The 16976-nt window shown below is 58.9% G+C and overlaps 1 protein-coding gene across 9 annotated transcripts in view; it reads right to left on the bottom strand.

The window, feature by feature from the left end:
• Positions 1 to 374: 374 nt before the first annotated feature.
• The window catches only part of LOC148117559 (uncharacterized), a 114807-nt gene continuing 98205 nt past the window's right edge, over positions 375 to 16976 (bottom strand). For 2 of the 9 annotated variants that reach the window (XR_015737039.1, XR_015737038.1), the window contains one exon: positions 375 to 929. Coding sequence is in view for 6 of the 9 variants with exons in the window: in XM_087903113.1 (XP_087759239.1) it covers positions 390 to 758; positions 844 to 929; positions 1571 to 1651; positions 1891 to 2002 (648 nt within the window). In the remaining 3 variants the exon portion in view is untranslated. Of the gene's footprint in view, positions 930 to 1570; positions 1652 to 1886; positions 2101 to 16976 lie in introns of those variants that run through there. The other 7 variants (XM_087903115.1, XM_087903117.1, XM_087903113.1 and 4 more) reach the window with 7 other exon arrangements.

Genomic DNA, 16976 nt, shown 5'->3' with positions numbered 1-16976 from the left:
TTTTGAATGATTCTCCCCATGTCCTAAATGATATTCCCAACCTTTTATTTATTTTCCCTATTTTTTAAAATTTTTTCCCTAGGTTCCCAATCACCATCCCTGATTTTTAATGATTCTCCCCATGTCCTAAAGGATATTCCCTATCTTTTAATTATTTTCCCTATTTCTTAAATCATCTTCCCTCCTTTTTAATGATTTTCACCATCTCTTAAATGATTTTCCCCATTTTTAAAATTATTTTCTCCATGTTTAAAGGATTCTCCCCATGTCTGAAATGATTTAAAACATGATGGGACCCGCTTTAAAATGAGTCTCCCTCTTTTTTAATGATTTTGGGTATTTTTCAAGTGCTTTTCCCTAGTTCTTCAGTGATCTTCCCTTCAGAGACTTTATTCAATGAAAGGGAGCTTTCCATGAACTAAACATTTAATGTTCTGTGAGGAACAAGACCGAGTCTCAGGGGCTGCCTGTTCATTTCTGGTCAGGCTGACGTCCAGGGAGGCCGGCAGCAGGCAGCCTGTGTGTGGAAGCTGCTGCCCGGGGGTCTGCAGAGCCAGTGTGTGCTGTTCCCCAGGCAGGCAGGCAGGTGCTGGGTGCTGAGTCCTCTCTGCTGAGTGCTGGGTGCTGGGTGCTGTGGGCTCAGTCCTCCATTCAGATGGCTGGGTGCTGTGGGTTAAGTCCTCCATTGAGATGGCTGGGTGCTGGGTGCTGAGTCCTCCGGGCAGAATAACGACTGCTGGCTGCAGAGGAGTGAGTGTCTGTGGATGGAAAAGAAATCAGTGGCTCTGTCCAGGTCCCTGTCAGGATTTAAAACAGCCAGCCAGAGGAGAATGTGCCCATGACCTGACTGAGTGCTGGGTGCTGGGTGCTGGGTGCTGAGTCCTCCGTCCAGATGGCTGTGTGCTGTGGCTGGAACTCTGAAGCAGTCTCTGAAATCGAGAGAAAGCAGCTTTTATGAGGGACATGGATCTGAGTTCTGGGTCAGGAGACAGAATCCCCAGCTCTGCAGTGACAGCAGCCCCGCCCGTCTGCTCTCTCTCTCACACACACACACACACACACAGACACAGACACACCCCCTGCCGGGTCCCTGGCTGCTCTTCTCCCCCCCCACCCGCCCAGGTCTCTTTTGCCAAATCGTCAGCCCGCTTTAGCCTATAAGTCCCGGAAATTCGAAGGTGGCTGTCAGCAGCTCGAGCCGTGGCTCAGAGCAGTAGGAGCGCCTAACGCTGAGTGCCTGGTGCCAAGGTCGCAGGTTGGAATCCCGCTTGCGCCTGTTGCCAGGCATCTAGACGTGATCTCTATGTGGAAACGATAGTGACGTTGGCATATCGCTGCATTAATAATCGGAAAAAAAAAAAAAAAAAAAAAAAAAAAAAAAAAAAAAAAAAAAAAAAAAAGTTTTGACAGGGGTCCCCTACACTTTTAAAAATTTTTACAGACAGGACCCTTATGTGTGGGTCCTGTTGCGTGCGGGTGAGCGTGGAGACACGGCAAGAGCAAGGCAATCGTTTTATTTCAAGAGACAGACAGTGAGAAATCTCAGGAACGACGAGTCTCTGGCACTCACTCACACGGGCTGTTTGTGCAGTCAGTCTCTCCGGGTCCCGGGCGCTGTCCAACACGGATCTCTCGGGGCTGCCGCGTCTGCCTGGGAGACAAGAGCGGGGCTCGGTGAGCGACGGGGAAGCCGGGGCTCGCGGCTGTCGGCTCCCACGGGGGCGGGGGACTCAGCGATCCTCCGCCTGCAGCCCACAGACACACGGGATCCCCGTTTTTCCCCGTTGTTTTTCCACGATTTTCCCCGGCTCCCGTCTGCGTCTCCCGCTCTCCCGCTCCCTCCCCGGCTCGCTCCCCGGACCCGCGCGCGCGCGCTCCCGCCGCACCTACCTCTCTGTCCTTCCCTTCCGTCCTCACGGTCGCTTCCCACGAGCCCCACCGCGGCCAATTTCGCCAATTTCACCAGGTTCCCCCCGACTTCTCCCACACGGACTTCAAGCATGGCGGCCGGCTCCCGCCAGGCCCGAGCGCGGGAAACGGGCGGCCGCCGCGGAGGCTCATGGGAGACGTAGTCCGCCGCGCTGCCGGCTCAGAGTCCGCAGCCGGCTTCCGGACCCGCCCTAGAAGCGGCCGGGAGCCCTAGCTCGGCCTGAGCCCTAGCCCCGCCCGCGCGAACCCTAACTGCCGGGAACCCTAGCTCGGCCCGAGCCCTAGCCCCGCGCGAACCCTAACTGCCGGGAACCCTAGCTCGGCCCGAGCCCTAGCCCCGCGCGAACCCTAACTGCCGGGAACCCTAGCTCCGCGTGAGCCCTAGCAGCGCCCCAACCCTAGCTCACAGCGAACCCTAGGCCCGCGCGAACCCTAACCGGGACCCAACCCTAGCCCACAGCGAACCCTTGGTCCCGGGAACCCTAGCTCCGCCTGAGCCCTAGCAGCGCCCCAACCCTAGCCCACAGCGAACCCTAGCTCCGCGCGAACCCTGGCTCCGCCTGAGCCCTAGCTGCGCCCCAACCCTAGCCCCGCGCGAACCCTAGCTCCGCCTGAGCCCTAGCTGCGCCCCAACCCTAGCCCACAGCGAACCCTAGCTCCGCCTGAGCCCTAGCTGCGCCCCAACCCTAGCCCACAGCGAACCCTAGCTCCGCCTGAGCCCTAGCTGCGCCCCAACCCTAGCCCACAGCGAACCCTAAGTCCTGCCAACCCTACTCTCTGTCTGGGTCTTCTCGGTCTCTCTGTGTGGGGGACACATTGGCTCCCTGGGTGTGTGGGGCCCGGGAGGGAGGGCGGGGAGAAGCTATCAGTGTCCTCTGAACCATGTACAGTAAAGCTGGCCCCGTGGCTCAGTGGGCTAAGCCACCCTCCTTTTGTCCCCGAGGACCCGGGTTCGAGACCCGGACCCATCTGTTTTGCCTGCCTGGCAGGGCGGCGCGAAGAGCTATCAGCGACCTCTGACCCCTGTTCAGTGGAGCAGGCCCGGTGGCTCGGTGGATAGGTTGCCTCACTTTCCGATTACGAGGACCCCAGTTCGAGACCCGCGTTGCCTTGCTTTTTTGCTCGTTGGCTGGGCTGGTAGGTCGGGGAGAGGTTATCAGTGTCCTCTGACCTCTCTACAGTATGCCTGGCCCGGTGGCTCAGTGGGTTAAGTCCCTATTGTTTTGATCCCGAGGACCCGGGTTCGAGTCCTGGGTCCTACTCTTTTGCTTGAGACTGGTAGGTCGGGGAGAGGTTATCAGTGTCCTCTGACCCCTCTACAATAGAGCTGGCCTGGTGGCTCAGTGGGTTAAGTAACCTACTTTTTGATCCCGAGGACCCGGGTTCGAGTCCTGGGTCCTACTGTTTTGCTTGAGACTGGAAGGTCGGGGAGAGGTTATCAGTGTCCTCTGACCTCTACACAGTATGCCTGGCCCGGTGGCTCAGTGGGTTAAGTCCCTATTGTTTTGATCCCGAGGACCCGGGTTCGAGTCCTGGGTCCTACTCTTTTGCTTGAGACTGGTAGGTCGGGGAGAGGTTATCAGTGTCCTCTGACCTCTACACAGTATGCCTGGCCCGGTGGCTCAGTGGGTTAAGTCCCTATTGTTTTGATCCCGAGGACCCGGGTTCGAGTCCTGGGTCCTACTCTTTTGCTTGAGACTGGTAGGTCGGGGAGAGGTTATCAGCGTCCTCTGACCTCTCTACAGTATGCCTGCCCTGGTGGCTCAGTGGGTTAAGCTACCCTTCTTTTGGTCCCGAGGACCCGGGTTCGAGTCCCGGGTCCCATCTATTTTGCTAGTCTGGGAGTCAGACACTGAGAGCTATCAGTGCCCACTGAACAACAGTAACTAGAGCTGAGCCGGTGGCTCAGTGGTCTAAGCCACCACTTATTTTGATCCTGAGGACCCGGGTTCGAGACCCGGGTCCCATCTATTTTGCTGGACTGGGAGTCAGACACTGAGAGCTATCAGTGCCCACTGAACAACACTACCTAGTACTCACGTGGTGGCTTAGTGGTTTAAGTAACCCACTTTTTGAACCCGGGGACCCGGGTTCGAGACCCGGGTCCCATCTATTTTGCTGGACTGGGAGTCAGACACTAAGAGCTATCAGTGCCCACTGAACAACACTACCTAGTACTCACGTGGTGGCTCAGTGGGTGAAATAACCCTCTTTTTGGTCCCGAGGACCCGGGTTCGAGACCCGGGTCCCCTGCCTTTTAGGCTGCTGGGACAGAGCTGAAAGCTAAGAACGCCAGCTGCGGGCTGCTCCCCTCCTAAGCTGCGGTGGCTCTGCCGGCTAGCACCCCTCTTTTTAGATCCGGAGGACCCGGGTTCGAATCCCAAGCCTCCTGCCGTTTAGGCTTCTGGGGCCGAGATAAAAGCTAAGAACGCCAGCTGCAGGCTGCTCTCCATCCAGGCCGCGGTGGCTCTGCCGGCTAGCAACCCTTCTTTTTGGTCCGGAGGAACCGGGTTCGAAGCGCAGATCGAGTGAAAACAAGGCAACTTTATTAGAGGAGTCAGTGGAAAAAATCCCGAAAATCCCGAATCTCTCCCACTCACACACTGGAAAAATCCCGAATCTCTCCCACTCACACACTGGAAAAATCCCGAAAATCCCGAATCTCTCCCACTCACACACTCTCTCCCGTCTCTCCCGGGTCCCCAGGCTGTCCACGTGGCGGCCGGGATCCTGGAAGAGAAGAAGGGGGAACGGAGAATGAGCCAAAAGCCGGGGCCGAGCGTGGAGAGAGACAAAGGGGGACGATCGGGACCCGCGGGGGCCACCACGTGGGCGCCCGGGATCCAGGCTTCCCCGGTCCCGGCTCCGGTTCCGTTCTCGCTGCTCCCGCGGCCGGGCGGCCGGGCGGCCGGGCTCCACGTGTCCGCCTGGAAGAGAAGAAGGGGGAACGGAGAATGAGCCAAAAGCCGGGGTTCGGGGCGTGTTAGAAATCCCCAAAGCCCGCCGCGGACGCTGGGGAGACGCGAGGGAGGGCCGAGCCGCAGCAGCTTCTGTCTCTGTCTGTCCCACGCAGACACACACACACACGCGCGTGCAGGAGCCGGCAGCCTGTGGGAGAGAGAGAAAGGGGGACGATCGGGACCCGCCGGGGCCACCACGTGGGCGCCCGGGATCCCGGGATCCAGGCTCCGGTTCCGTTCCCGCTGCTCCCGCGGCGCGGCCGGGCGGCTGGGAGGGCTCCACGTGTCCGCCTGGAAGAGAAGAGTGGGGAAAGTGCAGTAAATGTCCCGGGATCCCGGCTCCGGTTCCGTTCTCGCTGCTCCCGCGGCTTGGCTGGGCGGCCGGGCTCCACGTGTCCGCCTGGAAGAGAAGAGCGGGGAAAATCCAATAAATGACCGGGAATCCGGGCTCCGCTCCCCACCCCGGAGCTAGAAATCCCGCCTGCTCGCCCGCCCGCCCGCCCGCGTGCGCTCCCCGTCCCGGGTCTGCACGCCGCCGCGTCTCTGTCCCCGTCTCCCACACACGCGCGCGCAGGCAGGCACATGGCCGCCCGCCGCCGCGGATCCCCTCGCACACACGCCCTGCCCGCCCGCCCGCCCGCGGCAGATCCGGCCCCCTTCCCCCCGCCCGCCCAGTTCCGTTTCCGGCCTCCGCCGCGCCGCTCCCGGGGCCCCGGTCCCGGCGGGCGTCCCCGCCGCCCCTCCCCCCGCCCCCGGGCGCCGGCGCCCGCGCGGCCCCGCTCCGCTCCGCTCTGCTCGCCACGCCCGCGGGGCGGGGTCCCGGGCTCGGCTCGGCTCGGCCGCCCGGGGGCGGGGGGAGGGGCCGCCGCGGCAGGCCGGGCGCGCGGATTCCCCAATCGGCCCCAACGCGGCGTCTCTGAGCGCCAAAGCCGAGTTTTTCCCGAGTTTTCTCAGTTTCCCCCGGACTACCAAGATGGCCGCCGCGGGCCCAGCCCAGGACTACAGACGGGCGGGGCCCCGGACCGGCGTCCTCTGCGGCGGGGGGGGGGGCGGGGGGGTTCCGCCGGGGTCCGCGCTGACGTCAGCCCCGTCCCCCTCCCTCCCTCCCTCCCTCCCTCCCGGTGTCCGTTAGAGCGGGCACAGCCCTGTCTGAGACACACACACGGGACTCAGCACTCAGCACTAACCACTGAGCACTCAGGCCTCAGCACTCAGTACTTAGCACTCACCACTTAGCACTGAGGACTCAGCACTCGGCACTGAGCCCTTAACCCTCAGCACTCAGCAGCACTAACCACTTGGCAGGCAGCAGTCCATACTTAGCACTCTCACACACACACACACAGGACTCAGCACTCAGCACTAACGACTTAGCACTCAGGACTCAGCACTCAGCACTGACCACTCAGCCATCTGCACATGGAGTCTGCTGGTCCTCGGGGCTGGGTGCTGGGTCCTCTGTGCTGGCTTCCTCAGGGTCTCAGCACTCAGGCCTCAGGAGTCAGCCTATAGGACTCAGCACTCAGCACTGATGACTTGGACTGAGCACTCAGCACTCAGCCCCCAGCACTCAGCTAGAGTGCTAGAAACCTAGAAACTCAGGTTTCTAATGGCAGCTGCTCTGTCCCCTCAGCTCCTAGGTCTGTTTCACTGGCTCCCCTGGTGTGGATTTCATGTTGGGAGCGGGTATCTACCTAAAAAAAGATGGTCCACATCCTTGACCACGTCCTGGACAGACCCTCACCCCTTATTTTCAAATGCAGGAATTTTTAAGAATTTTTAAAAATGAGAAACGCAGCCCTGGCAGATCTGGCAGCTGCTCTCCCCTCACAGCTCCTAGGCCTGTTTCACTGCCTCCCCTGGTCTGGATTTCATGTTGGGAGCGGGTCTCTACCTAAAAAAAGATGGTCCAGACCCTTGACCACGTCCTGGAGCGACCCTCACGCCTTAGTTTCAACGACAGGAATTTTTAGGAATTTTTGAAAATTAGAGACGCAGGCCATGCAGGCCTGGCAGTTGCTCTGTCCCCCCAGTTCCTAGGCCTGTTTCAGTGACTCCCCTGGTCTGGATTTCATGTTGGGAGCGGGTATCTACCTAAAAAAAGATTCTCCAGACCCTTGACCACGTCCTGGAGCGACCCTCACGCCTTAGTTTCAACGACAGGAATTTTTAGGAATTTTTGAAAATTAGAGACGCAGGCCATGCAGGCCTGGCAGCCGCTCTGTCCCCCCAGTTCCTAGGTCTGTTTAAGGGCCTCCCCTGGTGTGGATTTCACGTTGGGAGTGGGTATCTACCTAAAAAAAGATTCTCCAGACCCTTGACCACGTCCTGGAGCGACCCCCACCCCTTATTTTCAAAACAGGAATTTTTAAGAATTTTTTAAAAATGAGAAACGCAGGTCCGCAGCAGGCCTGGCTGATCTGGCAGCTGCTCTACCCTCAGCATCTAGGCCTGTTTTAAAGCCTATCCTGGTCTTTATTTCATGCTGGGAGTGGGTATCTATGTCAAAAAAGATTCTCCAGATCCTTGACCACGTCCTGGACGGACCCCCACCCCTTAATTTCAAAGACAGGAATTTTTAAGAATTTTTAAAAATGAGGAACGCAGATCTGCAGGCCTGGCAGCTGCTGTCTCCCCACAGCTCCTAGGCCTGTTTAAGGGCCTCCCCTGGTGTGGATTTCACGTTGGTCGCGGGTATCTACCTAAAAAAAGATTCTCCAGACCCTTGACTACGTCCTGGAGCGACCCTCACGCCTTAGTTTCAACGACAGGAATTTTTAGGAATTTTTGAAAATTAGAAACGCAGCCCTGCAGGCCTGGCAGCCGCTCTCCCTCCACAGCTCCTAGGCCTGTTTCACTGCCTCCCCTGGTGTGGATTTCACGTTGGGAGTGGGTATCCACCTAAAAAAAGATTCTCCAGTTCCTTGACTACGTCCTGGACAGACTCTCACCCCTTATTTTCAAACACAGGAATTTTTAGGAATTTTTGAAAATGAGAAAGGCGGACCGGCAGGCCTTCCCTGCCCCTCCCCCTCCCGCCGGGCGGATTCCAAGCCGAGGTCGCTGAGCCGCCGCCGCCCCGGGCTGACAAAGGAAATGTTAATGGCTCTGGCAGCCTGCGGCCGGCCTCGCTGACGGGCAGAGGCTGACAGGCTGAGGCCTGGGTGTCTGCGTGTTAAAAATCCAAAAAATACAGAACCGTGGATCATTTTCAAGTTCAGCAGGGACCCAGGGCTTTTTATTTCATTTCATGTCATTTTATTTTAGGAAATAGCAGTCTCCCTGAGGGTGGGGAAGGGCAGGACAGGGTCCCAGGGCTTTTAATACATTTAATTTCATTTTATTTTAAAATGAAAAATAAATTTTTTTTATTTTAAAAAATAAAATTTAATTTTATTTTATGGAATCGCGGTCTCCCCGAAGGCCGGGAAGGGCCGGGGACCCCGTGTCCGTGTCTGTGAGTGTGAGTCTGTGCTTGTGAGACGTTCACCACGCCAGCCTGTGGGATTTTATAGGAAAAATCCGGGCCTGGCAGCGTGCCCAGGCGTCTGCAGACGGAGTCTGCCGGTCCCTGGTGCTCCCCGGGCCTCTCTCTGGATGCTGAGTGCTGGGTGCAGAGTCCTCTGGGCTGGGTGCTGGGTGCTGGGTCCTCTAGCTCGCTTGCTCAGGGTCTCCAGGCTGGGTAGCCAGCCAGGGCGGCCTGCCTGTCCTCTTCCCCATCCGTCCACGAAGGAGGAGGAGAGGTCTCTGTCCATCCATCGATCTAGCTATGGGCTCTTCCTGGAAGGAGTTCTGGTAGGTCTTAGCCCTCAGCACTCAGGACTCAGTGCTCACCCCTTAGAAATCAGCACTTAGCACTCAGCACATAGCACTCAGCAGTCAGGACTCAGTGCTCACCCCTTAGAAATCAGCACTTAGCACTCAGCACTCAAGACTCAGGCCTCAGCACTCAGTACTTAGCACTAACCACTTAGCACTCAGCACTGAGCCCTTCACCCTCAGCACTCAGCAGCACTAACCGCTTGGCAGGCAGCCGTCCATACTTAGCACTCTCTCTCACACACACACAGGACTCAGCACTCAGCACTGACCACTCAGCCGTCTGCACACTGAGTCTGCTGGTCCTCTGGGCTGGGTGCTGGGTCCTCTGTGCTGGCTTCCTCAGGGCCTCAGCACTCAGGCCTCAGCACTCAGCCTATAGGACTTAGCACTCAGCACTGATGACTTGGACTGAGCACTCAGCACTCAGCGCCCAGCACTCAGCCCTCCTCTGGAAGCCCCCACACTCTTATTTCATTTTCTTTCATTTTATTTCATGAAGTAGCGGCCTCTCTGAGGGCAGGGCAGGGCAGGGCAGGGCAGGTTTGTCCCCCTCGTTCATTCTCTCCACGGACCACGACCTCGAGAGAACCTCACCCTCCTTTTCCAAGCGCCAGGGATTTTTAAACATATTTTTTAATCATGAGAAACGCCGAGCTGCAGGCGTTTCCCGGCCCCCTCCCAGCAGGCAGATGCCCAGCCGCTGCCGCCGCCGCCGCTGGCTCGCCGAGGGCAGGTTTGGGAGGGGGTCTCTCTCTGTAAAAAGATGCTCCAGTGCCTGGACCACGTCCTGGAGCGACCCCCACCCCTTAGTTTCAAACACAGGAATTTTAAAAAATTTTTAAAAATGAGACACGCCGATCCGCAGGCGTTTCCCTGCCCCTCCCATCGGGCCGATCCCCAGCCGCTGCCGCCGGCTCTCGGTGACAAAGGCGATGCTAATGGCGGCTGCGGCCCGGGGCCGGCGTGGCTGACGGGCGGGGGCTGACAGGCTGGGGTCTGCGTTTGAAACATCCAAACATCCACCACCACCGCCGTGGATCGTGTCCCGGTTCCTCGCGGGATCTTTGGATCCGTTTGAAAACTCCCCTCGGGGCGGCCGGCCTCCCTCCCTCCCTCCCCCTACAGCGCGCCCTCTGGTGGAGCTGGCGGGGACCCGCACCTCCCCTGCCTGGAAAGACAGGGCCGGAGGGGGAGTTGGGAGAGACCGGGGATCCCCCAGGTCCCAACACGGACTTTATGTCCTGTCTGAGGACGCTTTCATTTGGAAAAGGAAGCGCTCGGTCTCTTTGGGGTCCTCTGGCTGCTCTGGGCTCCCGAATGCGGGGCCTCAGGCCTCCGTTTAAGCTGCAGCCCCCACCTGAGTGAGCAGGGCGAGCAGGGACCCGGGGCTTTAATTTAATTTAATTTCATTTAATTTCATTTCATTTAATTTAATTTTCTCTCAGGGCGGGGAAGTCAGGGAACCTCGTGTCTGTGTCTGTGCTGGGGAGACGTCCCCCTGCCTTCCCTGCCTGAGAATCCCTCCCCTGGATTTTCTTTATCTCTCTGGTCCCCGAGAGAGCCGTCCAGACCCTCAGGACAGCTGCCCCCCACCGCACAGACAGCCCTTCCAGGATCCCCCGGGGCCCTCTGTGCTCAGCCGAGGTCCCTTCGTGGGTCAACCGGCTGCTTTATTTCCCCAAACGGCTTTTATTTCTCAATAAATACTCAATATTTCTCAATAAATACGTGTGCGTGTGTGTGTGTGAAGAGGGCACGCGGGGCAGCCTCTCCCCGTCCGTCCCCAGCCGTGCCCGGCGGACTCGGAGGCTCCCGCTCCCCCGCCGGCCCGCGCGGAGCCAGGCAGCGCTGCCCGGGGTCGCTGGGGTCCGCGGCGCGCACCCGGGTGCCAGGGCCGCCCCGCGCGGCTGCGTGTGGGTCCGCGGGCGAGGGGACGGGAGAGAGAGAAGCCGTGGTCCGCGGACCGCTGGCGCTGCCGCCCGAGTCCCTAGCCCGAGCCTGCGGCCCCCAGCACCCAGCCTCCCCCACGTATCCCTCAGTCCCTAGCGCTCAGCGCTCAGCATCTATTGGGGGGGACTCAGCACCCAGCACTGAGCACCCAGCCTCCCCCACGTATCCCTCAGTCCCTAGCGCTCAGCGCTCAGCATCTATTGGGGGGGACTCAGCACCCAGCACCCAGCCAGGACTGAGCACTCAGCACCCAGATGGCTCCCTGGAAGACTTTGCACCTGGCATTCGGTGCAGCACCCAGCACTCAGCGTCCCCCACGTATCCCTCAGCACCTAGCAGTCAGAGCTCAGCATCTTCTTGGGGGACTCAGCACCCAGCACGCAGCACCCAGCATCCTCCATGAAAGACCCCTGGCACTCAGAGTTCAGTATCTTATGGGGGGACTCAGCACCTAGCACTCAGCGCTCAGCATCTTCCTGGGGGAGTCAGCCATCAGCACCCGGCATCCTCCATAAAAGACCCCTGGCACTCAGAGTTCAGTATCTTATTGGGGGACTCAGCACCCAGCTCGCAGCCTCCTCCACGGAGGACTCGGCACCTAGCACTCAGAGCTCAGCATCTTCTCGGGGGGGGGACTCAGCAGCCAGCACCCAGCAAGGACTCAGCACCAAACACCCAGCACTCAGCACCTAGCACTTATTTATTGTATTTTATGGATTGACTTATCCCTTAGTACTCAGCACCCAGCACTCAGCCTCCCCCACGTATCCCTCAGTCCCTAGCCCTCAGCGCTCAGCATCTCTGCGGGGGACTCAGCACCCAACACTCAGCCAGGACTCAGCCCTCAGCACCCCGATGGCTCCCTGGAAGGCTCTGCACCTGGCATTCAGAGCTCAGTCTTTCTTGGGGGGCTCAGCACCCAGCACAAGCACTCAGCAGCATCGTGCAGAGAAGCCTCAGCCCCCAGCAGCCTCTGCCCTGCAGCTCCGTGTCCTCCCGTCCCGGGCCCACAGACCGCGCCCGCCGCGCTCTCTCCCCCTCCTCCGCCCGCCCCGAGCCCGCGATGAACCCCACTCTCTCAGGAGAAGGAGGAGACGGGAATCCCCCCCCCCCAGCCCGGGCCCCCGCGGTCCCTCCCTCCCGTCCCCCCATTCCCGTCCTAGACACGGGGTCCCCGGCGGGCGCCCGGTGGAGGGAGCGGAGCTGGGACTCAGTCCTCAGGGTGGAGGAGCTGGCAGGGCAGCGCGGGGCAGGGACCCAGCGCTTTTATTTCATGTCATTGAAGTTTCTCGGATGACATAGCGGTCTCTCCCTGAGGGCGGGGAAGGGCAGAGCAGGGCTCCATGGCTTTTCATACATTTCATTTCATTTTAGTCTATGACATCGCGGTCTCTCCCTGAGGGCGGGGAAGGGACCCAGGGCTTTTCATAAATATCATTTCATTTTATTCTATGGAATCGCGGTCTCCCCGAAGGCCGGGAAGGGCAGGGGACCCCGTGTCTGTGTCTGTGAGTGTGAGTCTGTCTGCGCTTGTGAGACGTTCACCACGCCAGCCAGTGGGATTTTTAGGAGAAATCCGGGCCTGGCAGCCTGCCCGGGCGTCTGCAGACGGAGTCTGCCGCTCCCTGCTGTCCCCCGGGCCTCGCTCTGGAGGCTGAGAGCTGGGTGCTGGGTCCTCTGGGCCGGGTGCTGGGTCCTCTCGCTGGCTGTCTCAGGGTCTCCAGGCTGGGTAGCCAGCCAGGGCGGCCTGCCTGTCCTCTTCCCCATCCGTCCACGAAGGAGGAGGAGGAGGAGGAGGAGGAGGGGTCTCTGTCCATCCATCTCTCTAACCGTGGGCTAGATAACTCTATCGAGATGTCTATGGGCTTAGTTCTGGTAGAACGTAGCCCTCAGCACTCGAGACTCAGCACTCAGCACCTAGCACTAACCACTGAGCCGTCTGCACCGAGCCCTTCACCCTCAGCCCTCAGCAGCACCCACCACCTAGCGGGCAGCAGGCAGTCCTTGGCCCTCCTACCCAGGACTCAGCCCTCAGCCCCGACCCCTCAGCCCTGAGCGCTAACCACTGAGCCGTCTGCAGGCGGAGTCTGCCGGTCCCTGGGGTGCCCTGGGCCTTTCTCTGGGTGCTGGGTCCCCTGGACTGGGTGCTGGGTCCTCTGGGCTGGCTGCCTCGGGGTCTCCAGGCTGGGTAGCCGGCCTGAAGTGGAAGTCCCTAGCGCTTCAAGCTCAGCCCTCAGCACTCAGCCCTCAGCACTCAGCACTTAGCGGGCAGCAGTCCGTCCTTGGCACTCGTAGACAGGACTCAGCACCCAGGATCGGGCCCTTCACCCTCAGCCCTCAGCCCTCACCACTTAGCGGTCATCCTTCCGTCCTTGGCCCTCCTACTCAGGCCTCGGCACTCAGGACTCAGCCCATAGGACTGAGCCCTCAGCACTGAGCCGTCAGCCATCAGCACTTATGGCTGAGACTGAGCCCTCAGCACTCAGGCCTCAGCACTCTGCCCTTCTCTGGCAGCCCCCATCCTCTCTTGGGGACCTCTGCCTGTGGCTCAGCCCCCTCCCAGAGATCCACCCGGTTCCTCTGGACACACACACACACCCTCAGCACTGAGCACTTTGGACTTGGACTGAGCACTCAGCACTCAGCACCCAGCACTGAACCCTTCTCTGGAGGCTGAGGGCTGGGTGCTGAGTCCCTGGGGGCCTCTGCCTGTGGCTCAGCCCCCCTCCCTCCCTCCCAGAGATGCACCCGGGTCTTCTGGACACAGACACACACTCACACACACACTCACACACACACACACACACACACTCACACTCACACACTCACACTCACACACACACTCACACACACAGGCTGCCCAGGTGCTGGCTTGCTCAGGGTCTCAGGGCCGGGTCGCCAGCCAGGGTCAGGCCTTCTCCAGCGGTTCTGGTAGAAGCACCACTCTGCCTGGCAGCCATCGGGTCCTCCTGCCTGGGCTTCTAGGGGTCGTGGAGGGGCTGGATAGATAGCCGGGCAGGGCAGGGCCCCAGGGATTTAATGGAATATTATTTCATTTTACTTTATGAAGTAACAAACAGCCTCTCTGAGGGCAGGGCAGGGCCCCAGGGCTTGTATTTCATTTTATTTCATTTTATTGTATGAAGTAGCAGCCTCTCTGAGGGCAGGGCAGGGTCCCAGAGCTGGTCTTTCATTTTATTTCATTTATTGGATGAACTAGCAGCCTCTCTGAGGGCAGGACAGGGCCCCAGGTATTTTATTTAATATTATTTAATTTTATTTTATGAACTTGCAACCTCTCTGAGGGCAGGGCAGGGCCCGAGAGCTTGTATTGACTCTCCTTGAATTTTATTGTATGAACTAGCAGCCTCTCTGAGGGCAGGGCAGGGTCCCAGAGCTTGTCTTTCATTTTATTTCATTTATTTGATGAAGTAGCAGCCTCTCTGAGGGCAGGGCAGGGTCCCAGAGCTGCTCTTTCATTTTATTTCATTTATTGGATGAACTAGCAGCCTCTCTGAGGGCAGGGAAGGGCAGGGCCAGGACCCAGGGCGTTTTATGAAATTCCATTAAATTTAATGTGAGGAAATCGGGGTCTGTCTGAGGGCAGGGAAGGGGGCTGAGTCTCCCGGGCCGGCTTCTGGGTGCCGGGTCCTCTCTGCTGAGTGCTGGGGGGGGGGGACAGGAATTTTTTGAAGCATTTTTTAAACACGAGCACCGCGGATCGGCCGCCTTTCCCTCCCCTCCCCCTCCCGCCAGGCGGATCCCCAACCGCCGCCGCCGCCGCCGCCGCCGCCGCCCCTCGCTCCCCCAGGCGACGGGGATGGGTGCGGCCGGCCGGCCGAGGCCCCGCCGCGGGGCCGCGTGGATCCATCTCCCCACGACCGAGCCGTGGAGCGTGTCCACGTTCCATCCCTGGATGTTTAACCAGTTTGAAAAATCCCCTCCCCCCGCTCCGCGCTCCCCTCGGTCGGGGCGGCCGGCCGGCCTCGCCCTCTGGTGGGGATGTCGGGGAACCGCACCTCGCCCGGCTGGACGGGCAGAGCCAGAGCAGGGGTTGGGGGGCCTGGGGCCTCCCCGGTGTCCACACACCGACTCTCTCCTTCTTCTCCTGTCTGGGACACTGGATTCCAGGACGTTCTCTGTCCTCTGGCTTCTCTGGGCTCCCGAACGAGGGGCCTGAGGCCTCCGTCTAGAGCTGCTGCAGCCCACAGAGCAGGGAGCAGGGCAGGCGGGGACCCTGGGATTTCATTTCATTTCATTTCATTTCATTTTATCTCATGGCAGTGAAGTCAGGGAACCTCGTGTCTGTGTCTGTGTGGGTGAGACGTTCACCAGCCTTCCAGGCCTAAGACTAACTAAAAGATCTTTATTCATCTAGGTGAGCCATGAGATACTCCTAGATCTCTGGCCAGGGGAGGCTTGGGGCCTGTCTCCTCAGCACCCAGCACTCCACACCTAGCCATCCTTTATTTTATTTTATGGATCGACTCATCACTCAGCACTCAGCACTCAGCACCTAGCACTTATTTATTTTATTTGATTTATTGTTAGGATGGAACTTAGTACTCAGCACCCAGCAAGGACTCAGCCCCAAGCACCCAGCACTCAGCAGCTGGGTCCAGGCAGCCAGCAGCAGAGGATCTCTGGGAATCTGCAGTCAGCTCTCTAGGATTCTGGGTCTCAGGACGAGTTTAGCCTCCTCAACAGGGTCTGGCCCTGTCGCTCCTGTCTCTACCATGGGGGACACGTTCAGGAATCTCAGCTCGGGGAGGATTCGGCCCTGACATCAGGGTTTGGGTCGGAGGTCTCTGAGGGCAGCTGCTCTGTCCCCTCAGCTCCTAGGCCAGTTTAAGCGGCTACCCTGGTCTTGATTTAATTGTGGTCGTGGGTATCTATGTCAAAAAAGATTCTCCAGACCCTTGACCACGTCCTGGAGGGACCCCCACCCCTTAGTTTCAAAACAGGAATTTTTAAGAATTTTTTAAAAATGAGAAACGCGGATCCGCAGCAGGCCTGGCTGATCTGGCAGCTGCTCTACCCTCAGCCTCTAGGCCTGTTTTAAAGCCTATCCTGGTCTTGATGTCATGCTGGGAGTGGATATCTATGTCAAAAAAGATTCTCCAGATCCTTGACCACGTCCTGGAGGGACCCCCAGCCCTTATTTTCAACTACAGGAATTTTTAAGAATTTTTAAAAATGAGGAATGCAGATCTGCAGGCCTGGCAGCTGCTGTCTCCCCACAGCTCCTAGGCCTGTTTAAGGGCCTCCCCTGGTGTGGATTTCACGTTGGTCGTGGGTATCTACGTCAAAAAAGATTCTCCAGACCCTTGACCACGTCCTGGAGCGACCCTCACGCCTTAGTTTCAACGACAGGAATTTTTAGGAATTTTTGAAAATTAGAGACGCAGCCCTGCAGGCCTGGCAGCCGCTCTCCCTCCACAGCTCCTAGGCCTGTTTCACTGCCTCCCCTGCTCTGGATTTCATGTCGGGAGCGGGTCTCTACCTAAAAAAAGATTCTCCAGACCCTTGACCACGTCCTGGACAGACCCTCACCCCTGATTTTCAAACACAGGAATTTTTAGGAATTTTTAAAAATGAGAAAGGCGGACCGGCCGCTCTCCCCTGCCCCTCCCCCTCCCGCCGGGCGGATCCCAAGCCGAGGTCGCTGAGCCGCCGCCGCCCCGGGCCGACAAAGGAAATGGTAATGGCTGAGGCAGCCTGCGGCCGGCCTCGCTGACGGGCAGAGGCTGACAGGCTGAGGCCCGCGGGTGGGTCTGCGTGTTCAAAATCTAGAAAAAACACCGCCGTTGATCATGTCCACGTCCATCGTGGGATTTTTCACCAGTTTTCAAAATCCCCTCTGCGCTCCCATCGGGAGACAGAGCCAGAGGAGGGGTTGGGAGACATGGGGTCCCCGAAATCTCTCCAAATCATTGACTTTCATGTTGAAAAGGAAGTCCTCTGTCTCTTTGGGGTCCTTTGGCTTCTGAATGCTGGGCCTAAGGGCCTCCGTGTCTGGCTGCAGCCCACACCTGAGTGAGCAGGGCAGGCAGGGACCCTGGGATTTCATTTAATTTCATTTAATTTAATTTAATGTTCTCTCTGGGCTGGGAAGTCAGGGAACCTCGTGGCTGTGCTGGGGAGACGTTCACCAGCCCTCCCTGCCTGAGAATCCCTCCCATGTGGTTTTTTATAGAGATCTGGTCCAGGAAGGGTCTGGAGAGGAGAAGGGTCCTCCAGACACAGATATCCGGACGGCAGAGAGGGGAAGGCGGCAGCTGAGGGCGCAGGGAGCCGGACGGGGCCGGACAGCGG

Source organism: Myodes glareolus, chromosome X (assembly GCF_982192425.1).
Source record: "Myodes glareolus chromosome X, mMyoGla1.1, whole genome shotgun sequence".
Taxonomy (NCBI): Eukaryota; Metazoa; Chordata; class Mammalia; order Rodentia; family Cricetidae; genus Myodes; species Myodes glareolus.
Note: the sequence above shows the minus strand (reverse complement) of the source record. Positions and strands in the feature narration are given on the sequence as shown.